Source organism: Penicillium atrosanguineum (assembly GCF_028827265.1).
Source record: "Penicillium atrosanguineum strain IBT 20685 chromosome Unknown utg000004l_segment0_segment0, whole genome shotgun sequence".
NCBI lineage: Eukaryota > Fungi > Ascomycota > Eurotiomycetes > Eurotiales > Aspergillaceae > Penicillium > Penicillium atrosanguineum.
In genome coordinates, this window is record NW_026623136.1 from 1895012 (window position 1) to 1912045 (window position 17034).

General features: G+C 51.9%; 9 protein-coding genes across 9 annotated transcripts; 7 read left to right on the forward strand and 2 right to left on the reverse strand.

The window, feature by feature from the left end:
• Positions 1-97: 97 nt before the first annotated feature.
• On the reverse strand, positions 98-1247 carry N7443_006042 (peroxidase; the record flags this gene model as incomplete). The annotated part of the gene is made up of 2 exons (XM_056886098.1): positions 98-841; positions 903-1247. The coding sequence occupies 2 exons, from the start codon at positions 1245-1247 to the stop codon at positions 98-100; spliced, it is 1089 nt and encodes a 362-aa protein (XP_056741546.1).
• Positions 1248-3681: 2434 nt separating this feature from the next.
• On the forward strand, positions 3682-6048 carry N7443_006043 (uncharacterized protein; the record flags this gene model as incomplete). Its single annotated transcript, XM_056886099.1, has 4 exons — positions 3682-3796; positions 3848-3864; positions 3928-4038; positions 4099-6048. 4 exons carry the CDS (start codon positions 3682-3684, stop codon positions 6046-6048), a joined length of 2193 nt encoding a protein of 730 aa, XP_056741547.1.
• A 533-nt stretch (positions 6049-6581) lies between these two features.
• Positions 6582-9043, reverse strand: gpi10 (putative glycosylphosphatidylinositol-alpha 1,2 mannosyltransferase; the record flags this gene model as incomplete). Its single annotated transcript, XM_056886100.1, has 4 exons — positions 6582-8049; positions 8102-8499; positions 8553-8783; positions 8837-9043. 4 exons carry the CDS (start codon positions 9041-9043, stop codon positions 6582-6584), a joined length of 2304 nt encoding a protein of 767 aa, XP_056741548.1.
• Positions 9044-9697: 654 nt separating this feature from the next.
• Positions 9698-11115, forward strand: car2 (ornithine-oxo-acid transaminase; the record flags this gene model as incomplete). The annotated part of the gene is made up of 2 exons (XM_056886101.1): positions 9698-10183; positions 10270-11115. 2 exons carry the CDS (start codon positions 9698-9700, stop codon positions 11113-11115), a joined length of 1332 nt encoding a protein of 443 aa, XP_056741549.1.
• Positions 11116-12066: 951 nt separating this feature from the next.
• On the forward strand, positions 12067-12396 carry N7443_006046 (uncharacterized protein; the record flags this gene model as incomplete). Its single annotated transcript, XM_056886102.1, has 1 exon — positions 12067-12396. The coding sequence occupies one exon, from the start codon at positions 12067-12069 to the stop codon at positions 12394-12396; it is 330 nt and encodes a 109-aa protein (XP_056741550.1).
• A 647-nt stretch (positions 12397-13043) lies between these two features.
• N7443_006047 (helix-turn-helix domain-containing protein) lies at positions 13044-13405 on the forward strand (the record flags this gene model as incomplete). Its single annotated transcript, XM_056886103.1, has 2 exons — positions 13044-13324; positions 13384-13405. The coding sequence occupies 2 exons, from the start codon at positions 13044-13046 to the stop codon at positions 13403-13405; spliced, it is 303 nt and encodes a 100-aa protein (XP_056741551.1).
• A 543-nt stretch (positions 13406-13948) lies between these two features.
• Positions 13949-14315, forward strand: N7443_006048 (uncharacterized protein; the record flags this gene model as incomplete). The annotated part of the gene is made up of 2 exons (XM_056886104.1): positions 13949-14232; positions 14294-14315. The coding sequence occupies 2 exons, from the start codon at positions 13949-13951 to the stop codon at positions 14313-14315; spliced, it is 306 nt and encodes a 101-aa protein (XP_056741552.1).
• Positions 14316-14803: 488 nt separating this feature from the next.
• Positions 14804-15132, forward strand: N7443_006049 (uncharacterized protein; the record flags this gene model as incomplete). Its single annotated transcript, XM_056886105.1, has 2 exons — positions 14804-15057; positions 15111-15132. 2 exons carry the CDS (start codon positions 14804-14806, stop codon positions 15130-15132), a joined length of 276 nt encoding a protein of 91 aa, XP_056741553.1.
• A 580-nt stretch (positions 15133-15712) lies between these two features.
• N7443_006050 (uncharacterized protein) lies at positions 15713-16221 on the forward strand (the record flags this gene model as incomplete). The annotated part of the gene is made up of 3 exons (XM_056886106.1): positions 15713-15939; positions 16004-16144; positions 16200-16221. 3 exons carry the CDS (start codon positions 15713-15715, stop codon positions 16219-16221), a joined length of 390 nt encoding a protein of 129 aa, XP_056741554.1.
• Between the last annotated feature and the right edge of the window lie 813 nt (positions 16222-17034).

Consider the following 17034-nt stretch of genomic DNA (forward strand, 5'->3'; position numbering starts at 1 on the left):
ATGTCTAGAAAGATCTCGGATATCAAAGTTGGAACAAAACAAGCGCAGTCTATACAGACAAGACCCAATCGGGCAATACTTACACTCTCAGGGGAATTTACTCGGAGGTCTTGAAGATGAAACGGTCCTCAGGCTTGACCTGGAAAGGAACACCGTTCTCAAGAAGCTTGACATAGACGTCAGAGAACTCCTTGAAGAAGACATCGGAGTCCTTGGCATAGCGCTCGACGTGAGACTTGAAGCCCTTGTCCTGGACCAGGGCAATATCACTGGGCAGCATCATCAGGGTACCGGTGGACTTGTCAGTGTACTGGGTAGGGCCGTTCCACTTGCGCTTGTTCCACTTCTCCTCAACGAGCAGACGGAAGAACTCGTTGCTGAAGACGGTAGGGCTGAAGTCCCAAGGTCCCTCAAAACCGGAGCGGTCAGTGTGGGCACGGCCCAGAGCGTGGGCTCCGATCAGAGCGACCATCTCGCGGTCATCGAAGCCCATGCGGCCGAAGACGTCGCGGATGTGACGGTGGCCCTGGGCGGCGTCGGGAAGACGGCCATCGGGAGTACAGGCGGCAACGTCCTTGTCCTCACGGCCGGGGCGCCAGGGGATGACGGGGCCACCAAGCTCCTGAATGGCGGCAGAACCGGCCAGAGTCCACAGGTCGGAGTAGGTGATCCAGGGGAACTTGGCCTTGACAGGTTCGAGGAAGTCACGGGCGTGCTTCAGACCGGCGTTGGCGCCGTGGTCAGACTCCGGGGCGAAACGCATGGTGGAGCCGTTGCTACCACCGGTGCCGGTCTCCTTATCATAGGTACCACTGGCGTGCCAGGCGAGACGAACGAGGACCTATTGGAATGATTATCGAGGTTAGTTTTATTCTCCATCATTGCCATGACATCTCACTTACGGGACCATAGCTGCCATCATCATAGTCGGTCTCGTTGGCGAGACGAGCGGCGACCTCGTCGTACACCTTCTGGTAGTCCTCCTGGGTGGGCACGAAGGGCTTGGTCTCGCCGTTCAGGTAGAAATACGCACCCACACCACCGGCAAGACCGAAGGCGAGAGCCCAGATACCACCGGAGCCGGAGGACTTGCCGGGGCCAGCCTCAGAGGCATATCCGCGGCGAGCAGAGGTACGGAAGCCCTGCGCGGGAACAGCGAAGCGGGCAGAGCGCGCGGCCGGGCGGAATGAGGAGGCCGGAGTCGAGCGCAGGAAAGCGCGAGAAGCGGAACGAGCAGCTGATGCCATTGTGAGGGTAAGGATATAGGGGGAGATGATAATGGGAGAAGGAAAGGAAGAAGTCGGGAATACAGCCCCTTACAAACTAAACCCAAGGAACGCAGTCGCAGAAGCAACTGGAATTTCGGGCCAATCATTCAGACATTGCCTCGGTCTTCAAACGTCCTCCGCATTTTGCTTCTCCAGATTCAGATTACCTCTTCCCCCTCCCCTTCCTTGGTGGCTCAATTTCCCCTCCGAATAATCTAGTACAGCGATGGACAATGAATGCGGATTTCTCTATCCCTATCTATAGCATAGAAGGCCCTCCCCCTCCCCCTCGAGGCCATCAGGAGAAAAGTGCCATTCCGAGCATCTGTCGGCTCCACATTTGGCGGGCCTGTAATTATTAACAGCTTGAGTATGTTTGGCCGATTGATCGCAATTGCTCCACCGCCGCCGCACGGCCTCCGACTGCTTACCTTATCGACCAGTCTGGCTCTGCGATCTCACTAATGATCGAGTACAGTGCTTATCATGTCAACGCTGTCGAGAATACTGAATGCCCCTGTACCGGTGGCCCGGACCGTGGCTCGGCTGATCTCAGGCCACCCGGGCTTACTCAACATCTGGGCATTCGACCTTGGGTCCTTGGATCCATCACCCAGACTCGAGTTGCAAAACATTTATTAGGACTCCAGGATGATTCACGAGCCTCGATGCCTCCGTGTCTATATGTATTCATTTATAGAGCACTGTAGAGCACGCATATGTGCAATGTGTGAGAATAGATAGTACCAGTCTTCTTGCACTCAACTGCTCATGCGCAGAAGGTTCGTCGGTGACCTTGACCTGCATCAGATATATATCACGACCGAATATCGATACATGATGTCAGCATTCTTTCACTCATCGCACCAGGCCAAACAAAATGCCAAATTCCCCACTGGGATCTTGCGACTATTGTTACTTTTAGTACGTAGATATATATGTATTTGACAGAGACTGCCTTTGGAACATAGTTGACTGAGACATGGAATCGGGCTTCATGGATTTCGGAAGCCAGAGGATATTGGAAATTTCACTGTATGAAATCGAAGGGCACACCTGCACAATTCCTACCGACTGGTTCCCTCAAGTACTGAAAAGTAGAAAGATTCTGCCGACTTCGACTACCATCTACAATCATCCTCACTTATGCTGCGATGTGCGGAATTAGGAGTAGAGGCTGGATCGTGTCGGTGAAAATCAGATCAACGACATCCGGCACCTGAAAGTACCCATGGACAAAATCCGAGTGCACAAGTCGAAGACGACTTGTACGCTGTTCAACCTTGATACTTGGTTGCTGTGATCCCAGGGGGAGCGGAGCGGGGACAGCTACGCCGGCACCTGGCAAGGACGAGGGCGGATTACGCGAAGACAACACAGCACAGCGCAAGTTCGCACACAAATTAAATTAAATTTCTCAATAGGAATGTCCGTCGTAAAATTAGTCCTGATGTCCGATTAGGGCAGACACCAGGGTGGAGTAGACGCGGCCCTGCTAGAAGCCGTTTGGTTTTGATATCCCACCGAACGAACGATAATAATCACCCATGAGACGTCGATGCCACGATGGCACCTCGCGGGTTGTGTGGGTATGTATCCAAAGTACTGACTAGGCGAACATTGACATGATCCTCACATTACAGGACCAGGGCAATGTCCGGGGCCAGTTCAGCACAGGGATGTCAAAGGAAGAAAGAATCGGGACGGGAAAAAATCCAGTGAAAAAGACAATGGCACGTGACCATCAGCAGGCGACACGCCATCACGTGACAACGCCCTATAATATCTGAAAATTTCGCGATCCGGTTTCCCTCCGTTACACTTATAACCGAACGCATAATCAACCTCCAAATTTCCTTTATGCCATAGGATGGCAGGTCATATTGGCGTACTAGATGAAATTGAGTGCTTAAGGCTCGTCGACGGCACAGGAGAGTTTCGGCTCTCTGCGTGCAGTGGTGGATGAGTCTTTTGATGCTCGGACATCCCATCTCCTTTCTACAAGGATGTGATTGTAGTTGTAAAAAAAAAAAGAGAGAACCAATTTGCGTGAAACCCTTGCGCAGACAAGCCCGGAATCTATTTCGGTCAGGTCTTGGGTTATGCGGGAGGCGCGGAGCTCCGACATGACGCTATTTCTGCTCCCCTGAGGGTTACAGCCTGTGATAGCTTCTAAGCTGAGTCTAGAAGTCCAATGGCCCAGAGGGCTAATAGAGATGCGCTATTTCCGTCAGAAAGTGGCCGCGTGTAGCACTCAAGTGTCTACGGTGCAACCTTAAACTTCAGGAACGAGAACTTGCCCCTCGCGGATTTCCAGATTTCCGATTTCGGGCCGCATCTTCTTCTCCGCCTTGGTCCCTTCCCCCTTAAACCCTTTACCACAATCTTTGTATTGTGTTCACTCCTTTTCATAATGCCAAACGGTATCAGCAAGCGCCAGCAGTTGCGCCATGAGAAAGCCTTGGCCGAGCTGGTCCGGTCTGTTCCTGGCAATGACCGGTGCGCCGATTGCGATGCCCCGTCCCCAGGTTTGTCTCGTTCCCTCACCATTGAGAGCCCTTGCTAACATTGATGAACAGGATGGGCAAGCTGGAATGTATGCTACTCCGATACCCTCGAACCCCCTGATCCTAAGTACCGTACTAATTGATCCTGATAGATGGGCATCTTCCTTTGCATGCGATGCGGCGCAATCCACCGCAAGCTGGGCACACACATTTCCAAGGTCAAATCATTGAGTATGGACACTTGGTCCGCGGAGCAGGTCGATGTAAGTGGGATCTGCATCTTCAAATACATGCAGCGGCTGACCATGCGACATCGCAATTAGAGTATGAAATCACACGGCAACCTCCTTATGAACAAGATCTATAATCCCAAGAATATCAAGCCGCCTGTCCCGACCGACGTTGACGAAGCCGACTCGAGCATGGAGCGTTTTATTCGACAGAAATACCAGTACCGCTCGTTGGAGAATGGAAAGCCCAAGCCCCCAAGCCGGGACGACGAGAGTTATACCAGGAACCGTGAGGACAGACGCGAACGCCGCCGTGAACGTGAATATGAACGCGAACGAGACTCATCCCCCGAGGGATCGCCTCCTCCACTTCCGCCCAAATCCGGATCTGGGTCTGGGTCCGGCAAGTGGTTCGGTCTACGGTCGTCGTCCTCAACCTCGAACCTTCGCCGATTTGGGACTAAGAAGTCCCCGGCTCTCGAACAGCGGCCGTGGTCCCCCCCACCCCCGAGGAAGGCCAGTGGTCTCGGTGCTCCGGTCGCAGATGTCACGACTGACTCGTTCGAAGCGAAGATGGCTGCTCTGCGGGAAATGGGTTTCAATAATGACCGACGGAACGAGATGGTGCTCCGCGGGCTCAATGAGAATCTTGATAAGTCTATTGAGACACTGGTGAGACTTGGTGAAGGTAGCGGTGCTTCATCACGGTCCAGGACGCCCGCACCAGCTTCTACCACAGCACCTGCGGCGCGTGCGACAACCCCGAACCCACCGGCTTCTGCTAGTACGAACCCATTCGATAGGGCTGTGTCGAATCCAGTCCCCCAGCCGCAGTCTGCATCTTATAACCCGTTCGATCAACCGACGGCCACGACGAACGTTTCGGCGCAACCTCTAGAATCATCCTTCCAGAACCTCCAAGTCTCCCAGCCGTTGTTCCCACACTCGACTGGCGGATATCCGGCCCAAACAGGCCTGATGCCTCAGACACAATACCAACAGCCTTATACGCCTCCTGTTACGGCCACTTTCTCGCAGAACCCTTACGTCTCCTCGCCTCAGCCAATGGACAACAGCTATAACCCGTTCTTCCAGACAGCGCCACAGCAGAACGGCTTGGGTGCTCAATCTTACCCAAACCCGAGTGCGCCCCAGAACAACCCGTTTTTCAACAATGCACAGCCTCAACAGCAGCAGCAGCAAGCACCTCAACTTTCGGTGCCTCAACCGCAACATGCAAACACCATGCCCGCGTTCTCTTCAAGCTCGCCCTTCGGCACCTCTCCATTTGGCTCTTCGCCTTTCCAATCGCAGCCTCCGCAGCAACAACCACAGGCTACTGGCATGGGTCATGGATCTTATAATCCATTCCAGCAGTCAATGGGACAGACTCCTCAAAATGCCGGTGGTTATCCCAACCAGTTCCAGCAGCAGCAGCAGCAGCAGCAGCAATTTCAGCCGCAACAGCAACAATACCAGCAACATCAGCAATTCCAACAGCCGCAGCATCTCGCCCCTCAACTCACCGGCCGAATGGATAAAAATAGCATTCTCTCTTTATACAACCTCGCTCCGTCCCAACCCACCTCAATCCCTTCAATCCCCGAACAATATCAACCCCAGCCCACAGGAACCAGCCCCGTTCCACCCCTAACGAACTCCCTCAACTCCACCCCCCAAACCCAACCCGGCTCAAACATCACCACCCCCCAACCGAGCAACGGCATGACCACCACAGCATCCCGCAACCCCTTCGGCGCCGCAACCGTCGGCTCAGGCCTTGCCGCCCAAGCCGGCGTCAACTACCAACAAACCCCCGGCCTAGGAATCGGCATGGGCACCAACGCCGCCCAATCCCAGGGTTTGAACATGAACATGAACCCAAACATGGGAATGGGATTGAAACCTTCCGCGCAAGGGCCCCCTCCTTCAAACGCATTTCCTCGAATGCACATTAGCCAGCCAAGCGTGGACATCAACGGCCTCCAAAACGGCCGACATAGCCCAGACGCATTCGCCAGTCTGAGCGCTCGCTACGGTTAATTTGAATTACCTTACGAGACCTCGACCATGACCCATGCCTTTGTGATAATGAGCTTTGCTTTGAACTTGTTTCTTGAGCTTGAAAAGTGATGGCATACGGGTTACTGTTACTGTTAATGAGGATATACACGGATCGACGACCGGATTCATGTTCATTTTCATGTTCATGTTTCTTTGCATGTGTGCATGGCTGGGTGTATCTGTTTGTCTGTCTCAGTTCTGACACTCTCTAATACTTTCTTTCTTTTTCGACTTGGTTTCCGATCTTTCACTCTTTCTTTTCTCTACTGTGTTACCGTACAAGAATTTTGGTCACCGTTTAGCGGGTCAATGGTACATATTTCTTTCATTCATTTCCAACAAAATAGACATCATCAATCTCGATCCAGGCGAGTGTAGTTACTGTAAGTTCAACTGATAACAATCTCAAATATACAAACTAGTGGAATTACTTTATTCACTTGAGGTATTATGTAAAAGGAAATCCACCATAATTGGTAACCAGCCATTATAGCAGCTAGCGGGTTCCTAGATCATGACCATAAGTCGCGGGCTGGGATGTGCTTGGTTTTCGACTCACCTCCCAAAAAAGAAGGCCAAGAAGGCCACGAAGGTGAAGGTAGAGAATTCCAAGAAGGCAAAGAAGGAATCCAGGTCCGAACGACGGGGCTTGGTTTGCGGAATCTTGATAAGAATGTATCCATACGAGAACGGGTGGTCCAGGGCCATGTCCTTGGAGATTGGGGTGCGAATAGGGACTTGGCGGAGCGGTTCCAGGTTGTCCAGGTTGAAGATGAAGAGGGCTTGGACAGGGATGGAATGAAGGATTGCCATGTGCGCTTTCGTTGGCCTAGGGCTTCTTTCTTGATTGCTTCGACGATTCGGTCGAATTGGTGGTCTAGGCTCTCTGTTTCACGTCGACGAGTCTCGGTGCGCCAGGAATCTTGTTCCCTTGGGTCGAGACACCAGACGATTATGTCTCCGTGGCGGCGCCAGTCGTCGTGCCAGTGAGTGTTGTGAGTTCGCCAACATTCGCCGTACGAAGATGCGCGGAGGAGGCTGTGAAGGGTTGGCTCGAGCTGGGCGAAGAAGATGAGGTAGTCTGGCCACTGGTGTTGGTTTGGGTTGACGGGCGTGGAGAGTGACATGGAGCCTAAAACGTAGCTGGGTCGTCGGGGAATACGGTGGAGGCCACCGACCATGTGTTTGCGGAGGAATTGACTCGTGTCATCGTAGAATTGGTCTGCTTCGTCGCGGTACACGGCTTTCTCCTCCTCGCTGAAGTCGACCGGGGGTTCACAGGACAGTGCCCATGCATTGATGGAGGGATAGACGAGGTGCGAGCGCCAAGGTGTGCTGTGGCAAGGCATCAAGAAGCCTGCTGTGATCCCTGGCTCGGGGATGGTGCCCACCAAGTGGCTATAAGGTGTATCTCGTCCGTCCGCAGCATGTCTGTCATGTTGGTTGCGGAGGTAAGTCAGGACATCCAAAGCTCCTGAACCATGGTATACGGTGGTATAAAAAGCGATCACCAGGTTGGCAAATACGAGGAAGAGGAGAGCAAGTCTCTGAGGAGTGTGACGAGACGACCGCGAGTATACAGCTGGGTAGAAATACTGTACGAGAGGCGGCGCAGCGAGAATGTGCAGCGATGGGAGCAAAGGGTAGATGAAGCGCACCTCCTTGTGGGCAATCAGAGACAGGACAAATGGCATCACAAGGCATACTGTCGCCAGCTGTACTCGGATCGTTGTCTGCACTTGGTCGGCGGGAGAATACGCTCGAATCTTCAAGGTGCGATAGAGACCGACAATGGCGAACGGCAGCGCAGTGGTGAGCAAAAGTGGATAGCCCTCAGTGATGTAGTAGTCCCATCTGTTCCGGCCATAGAAGACTGCCAGTGACTGGGCAAGGTTGAAGTACAGGAATCGAAGCGGAGGGAAAGTCCAAAACCCATAGAAGAGACGATCTGAAACGGCGGTCACTGCAAGAACCGCGGAACTTGGAAAACGGTCAGCTGATTCTCTCTGAAGTTCAGTAATGGTGGACTAACCCGCAAAGCAGGGTTTCGCGCACAAGGACTTTGCGCTGCAGCCAGAATGTCCGAACCCAAGCGACACTAGCCAGGGTCGCCCAGATCAAGATATTGGTGGGTCGGAGGATACAGGCGAAAGCTGCCAGGCACAGACATTGGCGTAGACTATATGCGATGCGGGTCAGCGGCTGCTTCGATTGAATTTGGTGATTCTCGTACCTCCACAGAAGCTTCTGATTTTCGGCCCTGCCCCTCTCGGTAGCACTCTTGCTGAGTTCATCATCGGATACAGCGCCTGCTGACCATTTCCATGGCCACAGGTCCAACGCGACAATTGTTAGAGTCGTTTCCAAGCAATTCGACAAGGTCCGCGTCGAGCAAAAGAATTGCCACGGACTGAGGACGGTGACGATCAACTGCAGCCAGTCAGCCAAAATTCTCCAGCACAGCCTAGGCACTGTTAACCTACCGCAGTCCAAGCGCCGCGAGAGTCAGTTCCGTAGACCCGACTCGCAAGTTTCCACGTGTAAAAATCGCCGATTGCCGACACAACGGCCTGCGCGATCTTGGGGCCGGCGATCAGGAGGTCCGCGCGCGTCGCGGCTGGGAGGCTGAGAGCGGAAGCGAGAAGGTCGATGACTTTGTAGATGGCGGCAAAGAGGAAGGGGTGTAGAGAGGATCGGAGCTGGTGTTCCCATTCCTAGAAGCCGATTAGACACATCGCATTGCGGACGCGCTTGCGACGCAACTCACCCACGTCACCCAGGCGCCCCGGTCTTTCCCTTCACCTTGGCCAAAGGCAATCTGCCAGGCGGGTTCCAGCGACTGGAAGAATTCATCGGGCTGGAAGAATGTGCGGACGACGAAGGCATTGAGGATACGGAATGCGACGAGGAAAAGGAGGATGCTGGTCGCCGGGGAAGGCGGATGCGACACGCGACGAGTCGCATTGGTGGTCATGGAGGAGGACATGGAGGAGGACATGGAAGAGGACATGGACGACATCGAGCTCGACATCGAGGATGCGACGGAGGCCGGCATGGTCGAATGAAAGCAGACGAATAGCGATCGAGCTAATCGTGGTTACCACTCGAGCTTAGAGATCCATAGCGGATAGCGGGGATGACATCAAGAGGACAAGTCAGGGAAGAAAAGGCACCGCAACCGGGCCGGGAAAGCCAAAGCACTGATTGGAAGTCCGACAAATAATATTTGGATCTTCTGGATCTTCTGGATCTTCTGGATCTGTGAGACAGGATAGACCGCGCAAGAGGGGGGGGGAAGTTCGTGTAATCCTGCTTATAGGGAACAGTGGATGAGGAGGGTATCGCGGACTCGCGACAACCTGCACTTAGGAGAAAACCACTTGCACTTAGAGGAATAGCGGCGGATCTATACGCCACTCTGTGCCCACGTTCAGAGCCTACATATTTTCGGAGGTCTCCCTTCTTCTTCTTCTTTTTGTTTCTTCCATTCATCCCTTCTTCCCTTCTTGTTGCTTCAAAGTCTGGACTTCTCCAAGTTGTCCCCTCACAGCTACTTACCATTTTCCATACCTTCTCCAATTCTTCCCCGCAAATCCACTCTTATCCACCGACACTCTTCATCTTCACCATGGCTACCAACGGGACTAACGGGACCAACGGCTCCCACGCCCGTTATCACGCTGCCTCAACTGAGGAGGCCATTCACGCAGAGCATGAGTATGCGGCTCACAACTACCACCCCCTGCCCGTGGTCTTTGCTCGCGCTAAGGGCACCTCCGTCTGGGATCCCGAGGGCCGCCACTACCTTGATTTCCTCTCTGCTTACTCCGCCGTGAACCAGGGTCACTGCCACCCCAAGTTGGTTGCGGCTCTGGTTGAGCAAGCCTCGCGTGTAACCCTGAGCTCTCGCGCGTTCTACAATGACGTCTTCCCCCGCTTCGCCCAGTTCGTTACCAGCTACTTTGGCTTCGACATGGTCATGCCCATGAACACGGGCGCGGAGGCTGTCGAGACTGGTATCAAGATTGCCCGTAAGTGGGGTTACAAGATCAAGGGTATCCCCGAGAACAAGGCGATCGTCTTGTCTGCGGAGAATAACTTCCACGGCCGTACTGTAAGTGTTCCCCTCTATCCCTGGTTATCCTTGTGAGATCTTGGCGCTGTTGGGACGGTGGCTGATTGTGGTGCCCCTTGCATTAGTTCGCCGCCATCTCTATGTCATCCGACCCCGAGTCCCGTGAAAACTACGGACCTTACCTGCCCGGTATCGGTAGCGTTATCCCCGGCACTGAAAAGCCCATCGCCTACAACGATAAGGCTGCCCTACGTGAGGCCTTTGAGGCCGCCGGCCCCAACCTCGCTGCTTTCCTGGTCGAGCCCATCCAGGGTGAGGCTGGTATCGTTGTCCCGGATGTGGACTATCTGCAGGAGGCTCGCGCTCTTTGCGATAAGCACAATGTCCTCCTGATCTGTGACGAGATCCAGACTGGTATTGCCCGCACTGGCAAGCTCCTCTGCCACGAGTGGAGCGGCATCAAGCCCGATATGGTCCTGCTGGGCAAGGCCATCTCGGGTGGTATGTACCCCGTCTCGTGTGTTCTTGGCCGCAAGGACGTCATGCTCACCGTCGAGCCTGGCACCCATGGTTCCACCTATGGCGGCAACCCTCTCGGCTGCGCTGTTGCCATCCGTGCTTTGGAGGTCGTCCAGGAGGAGAACATGGTCGAGCGCGCTGAGACTCTTGGCCATCTCTTCCGCCAGGGACTGGAGGATCTGAAGAGCCCACTGATCCAGACAGTTCGCGGCAAGGGTCTGCTGAACGCTATTGTCATTGACGAGTCCAAGACGAACGGCCGCTCCGCCTGGGACCTTTGCATGCTGATGAAGGAGAAGGGTTTGCTGGCCAAGCCCACTCACGAGAACATCATCCGTCTGGCCCCGCCGTTGGTCATTACCGAAGAGGAGATCGCACAGGCCTTGAAGATCATCAACGAGGCTGTGACCGAGCTTCCTACCTTGAAGGGCAAGATCGGTGGAGAGCACTAGAGAGGCCGAGAACGCAGAGTTGGCGATCCGCTTTACCCTGAAATATACCCCAGATGCACAGCAGCTTTATCGAAAAAGCTCACTGGATGGCACGTCCCATCCCATGACGTGACGATGCAATGGATTCCAAAATTGTATGCCATGGCTGCAACCCTTAGACGGTACACTTCTATGCCATTGGATTGGCGAATACAAAAACAATTCTTTGTACCCTACCTCAAAATCAATGTCCTTCTAGCTGAGTTTTCACGTCAAAATAGCCATATCACGTAGTTCTTACCTTCAGTCATTCCAGGGGCTGGAACTCGGAGGTGATGAGACGTCCCTGTCGAAGACTGTCATTAATGGTCATAAAAGGAATGAATGTTCTCTGGAAGGCCCAGCTCTCACTCTGATGGATTTGATCTATACAGAAGGTGTAAAGAAGTACCATGAGCCTCAAGGCCCACTCTATCTTCTCTTCCCCTGTCCTCCCATCTTTCTCATTTTACCTATCCAACTCTTACCCATATTATGACCCGTCCAACAACACGCCGGTCCCTAGATCTTTCATCATAGGCCACCCGATGGCTAACGTGTCTGCACACCTTACAGCTATGCTTACTGGACTCTCTTTTCAATCAGTCCTCAATAACTATACTACAGAGAGTTCAACTCATGAAAACGCTCTTTTGGGATACTTGTTTAGTCTAAGCTGTGGAGGGTACATACTACTTAGGTAGCATCACTACAGAGCCAGCGAGTTCGCCCATTGTCATCTGATCGAGATCGATGTTGCTCAATCCGTTTGCTCATTTCACCTAACTCGTTCACCTCGCTTGCCTAAAGTTAGCGCAAATGAAGCGCCCTCGATGCACAACTTTAACCATTCTCATTCTCCGCCCCTCATCTCCAATCCTTCCATTATTACTTCCGTTATTATCTGTCAAACCCGAGCCTCCAATCGTCAAAATGCAGGTCGAAGCTTCCACTCGTGCCTTCGTCATGGCTCTTAAAGTTTCAGGCAAGAACTATTCCGAGATCGCCGATCTGACCGGCCTGCCCAAGCGTTCGGTGCGTGGCATTTGTGATTTCGCTGTGAACAAGGGATTCGATGCAGACAAGCGTCCTCTGGAGATAAAGGATGCTTACTTTGCCAGTCAGGTTCGCGGCGAGAGGAAGAGATCGCCCGAGAAGAAGACCGCTGTGAGGAAGGTGGCTGCTAAGAACAAGAATGTTGTCGCCGAGGAGGAATACGAGGAAGAGGAGGAACAGAAGGAGGAGCTTGCTGATGACATGTGAGTCTCACTTTGGTTCCAGAAAAAGATGCACTATTGAACTAACTTTTGCGTTGCAGCAACGAGGACAGCGCGGTCGTTTAGACGATCCGAGAATCTTTCCAATGCGGAAAAGAGCATAGGGAGCGGGATGGAGTTGAGAACGTGAGGATATGGAGGGTGAACATGAGGTCATGGAGAGCGAACGTGATACGGAGACCTGATCGTGAGAACCGTCTTTGCTTAAGGCGACGCTGGGATATGAAACTATTAGCTGGCATGTCGAACATTCTATTCAAATCTGAAAAGCTTTGCCAGAGTGTCTCGTATTTCCTCCTTTAGAAACTCTCAGCGCGTACATTGCTACGCTGGTCGGCCTGATCAACTACAGAAAACGCCTACAAGGTGAGGAGTATCTAACTATGTGGAAGCCTACTTGGAATCCTAAAGGATGTATAAAGTTTGACATCGTGTACCTTCCCAAGCCTAGTAGGTCTGTGACAAGAAGTGCATTTCTGGCGAGCTGCCACAAAAGGAACCTCGGGTATAAAAGGCACCTGGGCAAAGTCCACTTCCAAATTCTCTTTCCAACCACAACCCAGCTCAATCAAACATTTCAATACCCATTCAGAATTCTACTGAAAATTCTAAGCTACGTGCCTACGTATTATCATGACAGGCCCAAGATATGATCATCTTACGCAAGCCTTCCTCCTCGGCATGAAGGTGACTGGGAAGAGCAATCCCGAGATATGTGCACTTACTGGGGTATCAAGGTGGACTCTCAACAAAATTTTTAAAAGAGCACTTAAGAACGGCTTCGATCCTGATAAGCGACCCTTTGAGATTGATATTGCCCTTTTTGTTGAAGACGAGAGTAACAACAAGAAAGCACCCAGCCCTGCTAAGAAGAAGAAGAAGGTAGAGCCGCATGATGAGCCGTATGAAGAAGAGTGAGTTCTACTGGAAAACTTGAGAATCCGTTCCCTTGAGATTGACGTAATGGGTATAGGGTGGAGAGCAGCGATGCCTAGAGGTTTCTCCTCCGGGGATTTGGAAATTAAGGGGCGAAGACGCACCAGGAATAACCTCAAAAGGGATCAACTGCCATTGGAGAAGGGACAGCCGCATAAGCAGTTGTTAGCTGCAATGGAATCTATGTGAATCTTTCAAACTCTGACTAGTGCGCTTACGTGGCTCGTAGGTTCTAACTATTGTAGGGCTTTGGAGTTGTTACACAATACATCACTTTCAGTAAATCCTGTAGGTCAGAGGCCTGGAGGGGCGGGCTGCTTGTAAATAACCGTGAGTATTGATGCAAGAAGACAATTTCAAAAGTGAAAACCTCCCCATGAACCAAGGTGGCGTCACTACACCAAGGTAAGCGCTCTCTGGCTACCTAATACCTACAAACTTCAAGGTCCCCTCCAACTTTTCCTCTTCACTTTCGAAGTTCACACCAAACTTCGAGGTCTACTCCATTTCCTCTCCTTCATCCACGTCAACATTCCAAAATTTTACACTTCATTTCAACGAAACATCTCCCTCTTTACTTGTCAATCTTTTCATTTGACGATATGGCTCCTCCCATGGATAACACCACTCGAGGCGTGATCCTTGGCCTCAAGATGGCAGGCAAAGGTAACACCGAGATTGCTGAGATCATCGGCATGACTCCCAGTGCGGTCAGTATGCTCTATCTACGTGCCGTCAAGAAAGGCTATGACCCGGAAAAGCGACCTTTAGGGGCCCTCGATTCCTTTTTCGGGGGTGGAAGCACTCCTAATACCCCTAAGAAACGAAAGACCCCCCCGCCGAAGAAGCGTTTGACTAAAGAAGCGGAGGAAACCACCGAGGAAAAGTTAGTTCTCATCGTTGATGAGAAAAAGGGTTTAAATTACTGACATGCTACGGAATCTCAGATTCGAGGGCAGCGATGCCTAGACAGGTCTCTACCACAATTTGATCTGACGAGTTCAAATCCAAAGGGATACAGTCAAACGGAAAGAAACAACTTTCACCAAGATCGGGGAGGGGCAGGTTACAAAAATGAAGGTGCATATGTGGCAGCTCGAACTTTAAGAGGCAGTTAGCTGGAATCACGAAAGTTCGGTGAACCTGAAAAGCGAAAGCGGCTCGTTCTCACATTGTAAGACAGTAAAACAGTATAATTCTCTGCGAGGTTAAATAATGATATTATATCTGCTAAGATTGACACTTGAGCCACAGCACCTAAAGCCACTTGGGCACTCAAGTGCTGCCAGTTCTAATAGATCGCCGGACGGAGTTGCAATGGAGTATTCGCTCCCACCCTCATCTATATCACTCACGCTCTGTCTCTCCCTCCTTCCCAATTTCTTTCCAACATTCGAATAATTCACTCCTCAAGCAAATACATTCTTACTTGCCTATCTACATGCTCATCCGTCGTCATGGCTCGCAATGCCGTTGACATCAAGGCCCGAATCATTGTCCTTGCACTGAAAGCCAATGGTAGCTCCCAGGCCGAAATCATCGAGCTCACTGGGCTGAGCAAAAGCACCATCAAGCGAATTTGTGCCAGAGCAGTTCGCCAGGGCTTCGATCCTGAAAAGCGACCTATTGAGATCTCCGACTCTCACCTCGTTGAGGGGACCAGTGCCGACGAGGCCTCCCCCAAGAAGCAGCAGAATCCTGTTGAGCCTAAGTGTGTCTTGATTACTGGCACAAGAAAACTGAGCTAATTCTTGACACACGCAGGCCTGAGCATGACTCCGAATAGGCAAACCTTACACCGGTGATTGTGGGTGCGTGAACGGAGCTCGACACGGAGAAGCGGCCGGGTTGCAAGCATGATTCATACGGAGAGCAAGGGGAGACGGATCTTATGAAGCATTTGCAAGAAAATGACAATCGAACGGATATTACTACCTACATATCGGAAATTGCGGATATTTTGTGAATCTTGAGAACGTAGACCGGGCCCTAATCTCTTTGCTAGGGATTAAACTGTGACAGCCATCTGGCGTCTTAGATATCTGCATGTAGTATCTAAAGAGAAAGCTGGTACACTTTGTTGACTGTGCCATGGACAAGAAGACCATGAGTTTCCTTGAGATCATGAGTCTCCGTAAGCGAACTTCAGAATAAAAGGAAGCATCACAACAGTTTTAGGTAGTCACTCAAATCAAAGTGAACGCGTAGCTGTATAAGTCGAAGGCAGCAGGTAGCGAGACGTGAAGTGACGCGACTGACTTCCAGGGAGATCCTTTTACTCCCTCATCTAGAGGTTCTCATCTTCCGTCCTTTGCCAATCCTCTTTACTGACCTCCATTTTCCTTTTACATCGAACTTCTTGAACCATGTCTCCAGCTATCGAGCCAGGTACTCGGGCCGTCATCCTGTGCCTTCGGGCAATTGGAACTCCTGCGAAGAGTATCCAGCAGCTCGTCGGATCGCCCATCAGCACCATCAACGGACTCTACAACGCAGCTCTCAAGAAAGGCTTCGACCCCGACGCCCGTCCTCTTGAATTCAACGAGCACATCACGGACTCTCCTCGTCGTACTGATGAGTTCAAAGTCAAGAAGTCAGGCATCAGGAAAGCGTAAGTACCGACTGACGAAGTGGGCAAGCTTGTACTCATATCACAGTGCTGGCACCCCTACTCCCCGCCCTCGTGCGCCCCGCAAGAAGAAGGGCGCCGAGAATACTGAGGAAATCGCCAAGGATTCTACCGAGGATCGCGTCGAGGTGCAAATCAAGGATCTCATCGAGGAGCCTACCGAGAAAGAGTACGTACTGATTCTTGAAATTTCAGAACTGTACTAATGGCGCTCGCGAACACAGGCCTGAGGACCACGGGGCTTAGACACCTCATCATTTGCTTACATAGAGAGTGGGTTTGAAGGAAACGGAATCAAGTCACACAGGCTGACCTTGTGAATAAGGATGGATGACTGGAGTTAGCTGTTGAGAATCTGGAGATCAGGTATATGAAGCCCGGAGACGATTTTAAACAATGGAAGGTGGTATCTCAAACCTACTTGAAATTATTTGCCTAAGTCCTGTAAAAATTGAAGCTGCATGGCTTGGACGGGCGCCCATTGGCGGTTCTAGAGACACAGCCCACATTGATGCTGTACGTTCTCGGCGTACATCGTCTATGAAACTCTTTCACATCCATTAAAGCATCCCATCTGCTACGAATCGAGTCGCCGCATTTGTTTTGCGGCCTGCTCGGCAGCTGTCTCATTTCAAGGTAGCTGGGAGAGGGGTATGTGAGCTTCAACCCCAGCCTTTTCACCGTGACACGAAGCTATGAGCGCCTGATCCGGCTAAAAGTTTCGGTATAGCACACCGCTTGTGTCTCCAGCAAGATTGCTTATCTCAAATTCGGGCCAAGTCACCGGGGCTATCTTTGGGGAGGTACCGAGGCCTGTATCCCTGTCTCTACCTGTATCTCAAGTTGGGATTCCATTGGACGCTCCCCCATGTAATTGAGATGACATAATCCCCCACATCTTGCCCACCCGAAGAGCCTCAAAATACCTGGAGTCTCGCCATATGTTTGCTCTGCCCCTTCATTGCAGGGAGTTGTCCTAGCCGAGTATGCAAATCACGACTGAAAAAAAGACGACAAGGTAGTTCAGTTTATCATGACGCGGCTGCGACCGCCCCTACA